The 6,750-nt window shown below is 40.9% G+C and overlaps 1 protein-coding gene across 1 annotated transcript; it reads left to right on the plus strand.

Moving 5' to 3' along the window:
* Positions 1-983: 983 nt before the first annotated feature.
* trim35-28 (tripartite motif containing 35-28) lies at positions 984-6,368 on the plus strand. The gene is made up of 6 exons (XM_026185588.2): positions 984-1,634; positions 2,460-2,555; positions 3,212-3,442; positions 3,550-3,572; positions 3,792-3,910; positions 4,446-6,368. Exons 1-6 carry the CDS (start codon positions 1,221-1,223, stop codon positions 5,018-5,020), a joined length of 1,458 nt encoding a protein of 485 aa, XP_026041373.1. The 5' UTR covers positions 984-1,220; the 3' UTR covers positions 5,021-6,368.
* The last annotated feature ends 382 nt before the right edge of the window (positions 6,369-6,750 follow it).

The raw sequence follows: 6,750 nt of genomic DNA on the forward strand, positions 1-6,750 counted from the left end.
AGAGAGGAAGTCCTGAAGCTGGCAGCATGGTGTTCAAAAAACAACCTGGCACTGAACACTAAGAAAACCAAAGAGCTCATTGTTGACTTCAGGAGACACAGCACTGACTTGGCCCCCTCTACATCAACGGGGAGTGTGTGGAGAGGGTCCACACTTTCCGGTTCCTTGGTGTCCTCATCTCTGCTGACATCTCCTGGACAGGAAACATCTCAGTGGTCATCAAGAAGGCTCAACAGCGGCTGCACTTCCTGAGAGTCCTCAGGAAGTACAAGCTGAACTCCAACCTGCTGCTGACCTTCTACCGCTCGTCCATTGAGAGCCTGCTAACCTACTGCATCACGGTATGTTACGGCAGCTGCACCAAAAACAGTTTCTTCCCCAAAGCGATAACCACCCTGAACTCACACATGCACAGATAACACAGCCCCCCACTTCCCACTTCCTCTATATGGACCACCACTGTGCAATACCAATTCTACGTGCAACAACTCAACTGTATATACAAAACACTATTTATACTATTTATACCAATTCCATGTGCAATACTCAACTGTATATACATAACGCTATTTATTACATATTACTTACATATTACCTGTATATTGTACATTATATATATATATGGTTTTTTCCCTATGTTAATACTGTCCATATGTACATAATGCTGCAGAACTGTATCCCCCCCCCCAGCATGTTTAGTCCGAGTAGGAGATGCTCTATATCTCATTGTACAACTGTATAGTGACAATAAAGGCATTCTATTCTATTCTATTCTATTATGGAATTTTTGAATGTCAAATTTCAGAAAAAATAAATTTCTTCACATCCTTTTCAGCACTAGAAGCGTGTCCCTCATTTTCCCACAAACAAACTCTTTGTCCTATATTGGGTTTGTTGGGATCAGCTCATCCTGCTCCCCACCAGATATTTATTGTTCCCTCCAGGACCACTAGAGGGCAGTGCTTCAAAAAACAGTGAGTAGATCTGCTTCCTGTATCACAAACACGGAAAAGGAGTTGCGGGAAGAAGTTGTTGAACTTTGTCAACGCAATGATAGTAAATCTTCGTTATTTTTTGCTTTCTGTTCTAATCTAACCAACATTTCGCCAGTTGATTTCGCCTAACCCACGGAGGCGGGTGGATACGTGTCTGTCTGCCTTTATTTGTCGATTTTCGCTGTTTTTGAAAGCGAAAGCAAATTGAAGCGGGCCTGTGAAGCCATGTCTGACAACATGGAAGAGGATGAGCCTTTACCTCTCCAGCAGGAGCTGACCTGCCCTGTATGCCAGGGCATATTCCGGGACCCGATGCTGCTGCCCTGCACCCACAGCTTCTGTCGGCAGTGTCTGGAGGAAAATTTTAAGTACAGCAAAAAGTGTCCCGTCTGCAGGGAGGAGTGTGAGAAAGACAAGGCCATCGCCAATCGTGCGCTCAATAGCACCTGCGAGTCCTTCCTTAAACAGACGAACAAACGACCGAAAACCATTCAGCCCAGTGACGCAGTCTGCAACCTGCACCTGAAACCCCTGGAGCTGTACTGCGAGAAGGACGAGGAGCCGGTGTGCGTGGACTGCGTCACTCTGCACAGCACCCACAGGCTGTACACACTGAGCGATGGGGCGCCCATGTGCAAGGTAAGAGTTCCCCTAACCAGTTTGTCAGATTCTTCTTGAGAAAGAAAAAAAGTGCTATGCAATCCTGTTTCCACCAGCAGGAACTGGTTTGTTTGAGATTTCTTAAAAGCTGACAAACTGTAGTTGCAACTGCTCATTTAGTAATATGTTATGTAAAGGTGTTAACAGTAAGTTTACCAAACGTGGTTTAAGGCCAGTGCCAGACTAAAAAAAGAAAAACTGAATGTGGATTCAAATTACAAATGCGTTTTTAGTTAGCGTTAATGTCCTTTCTATCAGCTATGTAGGCTCTGATATAATGTCATCAGCAGCAACGGTGGCAATTTTGGATCTTCTGTAAAAGGAGATAATCAAGAAGTATATCAGATGCCCGTTATCTGCCATCAAAGACAGAAAATTGTTCACAGGATTGTTATTGCAGTCTGTACAACCACCTGAAGCACCACAGTGAATGCTTGTGAATATCTTGGCCTGCAATAAATGTTGTCACCCTTTTTTGGTAACAGCTCTCTGGTAACTCTATCCCCCTACAACAATTGTTTTAAAGCACAATCTTTTGGGCAGCAGTGGCTCTGGTAGCAGAAAGGGTCAATCCCCAGATCCTACAGTCTGTTGAAGTATCCTTGAGCAAGATACTGATAGATGGATAGACATAGTAGGAAGAACTTTGAATGCTCATATTAAATAGAAGGCACTATATAAGTATCTCCTATAAGTACCAGACCATTTACAATTTGATATCCTGTCATCTGTCTAACATGTGTATATTTGTGTTGTGTGTGTAACCCTTGTCACTGGCCTAAAACATTTTGTGCTTTTTTGCAGAAGGAGCTGAGCGAGAGAGTCCACATTTTTGAAAAGAAAGTGGACTCGTACAAGAAAACATCTCGCAATCTCAAAAACGCAGTGACCTATATCAAGGTAAGGTGACTGACATGTCTCACGGTGTTCTTATTACATGAATAGTGATTAAGCTGGTTATTAATAGCAGCAGGACTGTTATTTTGAATTCAGACATCTTCAGTTTCTAAAGCGTGGCTTCCTGGGGCGATCTGTAAAGTACTTTGCCCCCTTATGTTAAACTGATCCGGTGCAGATTAAATAAATTAGAGAGGAATATGACTCAGAAACATCGCAAATACGTACAATGTTATCCACAGGCAAAAAGTAAGATACACAATTGTGTACAGTGATTCATGTGTAACTTCTGTGGACTCACAAATACATGCTTCAATCCACGCACTAATACAAAGCAATTTGACCACACGTGCACGGTTCTGTCTATTGAGAACAAGAAAAGACTTTTTCATTAAAAAAAAAAGGTAATACATTAAAAAAAGACAAATACAGAGAGAAAGCCCAGATGTCTCCATTTCAGTCTGTGACATGAAACAAAAGTTACACACAAATCACTGTACACAATTGTACGCTTGTGGATCATATCGTTCATATTTGCAACGCTTTTAAAGCATATTTCTGTCCATAGGTTATGGGGTATTAATTTCACTGCTTCACGTTAATATTTTTCTGGCATACAGCACAAATGTACAGTACAAATCTGCTCTGTCTTAATACAGTATCAGGCTGAAGAAGCAGAAAAGCAGATCAAAGCAGAGTTTCAGAGGCTTCACGATGTGCTCACCGCAGAAGAAGCGATGCGTCTTAAAGCTCTGTCTGATGAGGAGGGGGAGAAGATCGCTGGCATACAGAAACAGATTGAAAGCACAGAAAAGGATGTTGTCGCTATGAAGGAGCTCATTGATACAATTAAGAAGGAGATGGGCAATGAGGATCTACCACTCCTCCGGGTAAAAAAAACAAAAACAAAAGTCTGTTATCACAATGTCGTTTTGTGTCTCACGAGCGCTTTACATGACTTGAATCAAACTGATTTCGGTCACTTTTTTTGTTTCAGAATTTCCAGAATTTAAAAAGACAGTAAGTCCCTGCAAAACTTGCTGTAATCAGAAATAATCTTTGCAAAAACAATCTCTGTTATAGATTAAATACATCTAAAAAATTCATTACAATGATGTTTTTGATAAATATTTGCACAATCGTCACATTACAGTTTTTTCTTTTATTTAGCTCTCTGCTGTCTTTTGCTAAGTTACAACTGTCTCTCATTAACTTTCCACATTGCCGTCTCTTGTCTAGAGCTCACTGGTCTCGTTCAGAGCCTCGCATTCCCTACGGATCCCTTTTGAACGTGGCCAAACACGTTGGTGGTCTGGGCTTCAACGTATGGAAGAAAATGCAGTCTCATGTGAAATATTGTGAGTACGTTACACGGTGGGATTTTGGAACAGTGGAACTGCCTTTATTGCCCGAAATATACACAAATTTTAGAAGACACACGTGCACTAGAGTGCATCTGATAGGCTAAACTTTATTATAAGAATTGTGAATGTAGATCAGTATTGCACTTCAGTCATTGCCTGAAAACCAGTGTTGTATGGACTGAGCTGTTCATCATGTATTTGTTATCATTTGACAGTGATCCAGATCCTCCATGAAAACTAAGCTTGAGCTTGAGGATGGCTATACTACAGTATTTCAGGACCGAATACAAAAATAACTAGTCTGTCTATTTATTTCAGACAGAAAAAAATGCCACTGAACCTTGGAATCAGTACATTTTAATACTAGTTAGTCTTTTCCTGCCAGCACTTAATAGTGGATGTTTGTAGTCTTGAGCTCTAGAACAGTACATGGAGATTGTACATGACTTTCCTACATTTAGTACATTTAGCATATCTCTTCACAAGAAATTTGACCCCCATTCTGGCTTTTCTCACCCTGTGTGTGCAGATCCAGTGCTGTTGAACCCGAACACAGCCTCGCCTTGGCTGTCTTTGAGTTCAGACCTGGTCAGTGTGAAGGAAAGCTCAGAGCGGCTGACCATCCCCGATAACCCACAGCGCTTTGATCCCTGCGTCTTTGTCCTAGGTGCTGAAGCTTACACCTCCGGGAAACACAAATGGGATGTCTTTGTAGGTGACAACCCCAAGTGGATAGTGGGAGTGTGCAGAGAGTCATTGCAGCGTAAAAAGAAGTTTACAGTTGCAACAAACCGCGGTGTGTGGGCCTTAGGACTGAGCAAAGGGGTGTATAATGTAATGACGACTAAGCGTGAAGAGCTGCAGCTTCAGCAGCGACCTGAAAAGATTCGAGTCAAGCTTAATATAGAAAAGGGAGAGGTGTCATTTTGGGATGGAGGGTTAGGGAAGCACCTGGTCACACTTACACACAAGTTTGAAGGTGCAATATGTCCTATTTTTGGTCCCGGCCTCCATAGCTCGCCCATGGCTCTGGTTCCAGGAAAAATAGCTATACACATGTCAACAACCCAAGATAAGGTTATTGACGTGAAGATGCAAAATTGAAAATCAATGATGAAAAACTTTTAAAAGCAAGAGAAACTCGACAAGCCTTTATCAGTCGATCAGGGGCAACGAGAACATCAAATAAAAGTTTAAAAGATTAAATCTGCCAGTAGATGAAACATCAGTTTAAGTATAAAGATGAAAATAATGACACTGACATAATGTTCGAAGCGTGTGATAAAACACAATGTCAGAAACACAATTTAGAGTGAAATGCCTAAACTTTAAAACATGCAAACCAGCCTGCAAAAGACAGTCAAGATGAAATGTGTTGACGGCGTGCAGAAGACAGAAACCAAGAAGTGATCAAAGGATGACACTTTGTGCCGTAGTGCCTTTGCTGAGGGAAACCGAATCCACTGATCTTTTGGCACCTTGCTAGTGACCGACCAAAGGAGGAAAAAGTAAACTGAATTTGGGATGTCACGCTATGTTGTATCGAAGATGATCGCCATGATCGAAAGGTTCTTGCTGTGTTAATATTACTGATATGATAGTCTCATAAATAATTAACAGTGACTGTGACATATGACACCACCAACATAGGTGGTGATATTACAGCTTAATGCGGGCTGCCGTTCAGGCTGTGATTTACAACCACAGTAAGGATGTGGTTATTTATATCAGAGCGATGAAATATCAGCCTGTGGTCCACACACAGACACTCACGCTTTCTGTCTCGTCTCTACTCATAGGTGTATTTTGTTGTTTCTTTCTTTTTTCTTTGTTTTCACCTTGCATTGCATTGATGGAAGATTTCAGGCCGTATTGATTTGTTTATGAGTTCATGGAGTTGCCTTTACTTCACTGCCTTCACTGTTTGTTTTGCACAACAGTTGTCTGGCCCTCTGCACCTCCCTACCCTCGTGTTTTGAGCGTAGTTAATGTGGCCAAACAGAAACAAAACACATGACAAAAACAAAGGATTGGACTGAGAGCTTTATTTTTTTTAACCCTTCAATGAAATAAAGGCGATGATGGTGATTAAGTTTGAAACTTCACTGTTATAAAGTCACTTGCTTCTGGGTTTTAGGGGATGATATTGTAGTTGTTGTTAGCCTTTGATTCATTTGATTTCTGTGAGTAATAGGAATATTTCTTGAAATATACACTTAAATGCGCTTCAAATGCTTTTGGTGATGCTGATGTTTTGGATTAAAATGCAAAATGAAACTGCTGATTGTTGGGATTGTTGGGATAGTTAAATTGCTATGCTGGCTGTCATTCACTATACTAAGTTCATGCTTAGCAACACTTTGTGATATAAAATATGCTACTACAGTGTGTGTAACCTCTAAACATTAACACTTGTGTGTCGGTCTTCAATTAAAAACTGTTTCAAATTAAATGTGTGTTGAGTTCTTTTCAAAACGTTTGCAAACAGTATGGGGAACTTTATTCGGCAGGGAGCAGATGAGTTCAGCAGTGGTGAAAATAATACTTTAACTTGTTAATTTGCAGAAAATCAATAAGTGCTTACAGATACCCAAACAAACAAAAAGCAAGAACATAAGAATGCAAATAGATGATCCGCTGCTGAACCTCTAAAGGCATTCACTTTATCCACAAATAAGTGATATAAATAATGAACAAAATATTTCATAAACAACCCTCCGTTTATGGCTTACACAAGATCCAAGTGTAAATCTTGATTGTCTCCGCTGGGTGGCAGTAGTGGGATGGGTCTTTGTGTTGGTCACCGTTGGTTATTGCTCGCCTGCCAAAAAGCA

This window comes from Astatotilapia calliptera, chromosome 11 (assembly GCF_964374335.1).
Source record: "Astatotilapia calliptera chromosome 11, fAstCal68.1, whole genome shotgun sequence".
Lineage (NCBI taxonomy): Eukaryota > Metazoa > Chordata > Actinopteri > Cichliformes > Cichlidae > Astatotilapia > Astatotilapia calliptera.

Coding starts and splice junctions, on each gene's coding strand:
- trim35-28 (XM_026185588.2), top strand. CDS start 1,221: ATGTCTGACAACATGGAAGAGGATGAGCCTTTACCTCTCCAGCAGGAG. Junction 3,573..3,791: donor TTCCAGAATTTAAAAAGACA/GTAAGTCCCTGC, acceptor TCTCTTGTCTAG/AGCTCACTGGTCTCGTTCAG. Junction 3,911..4,445: donor GCAGTCTCATGTGAAATATT/GTGAGTACGTTA, acceptor CTGTGTGTGCAG/ATCCAGTGCTGTTGAACCCG.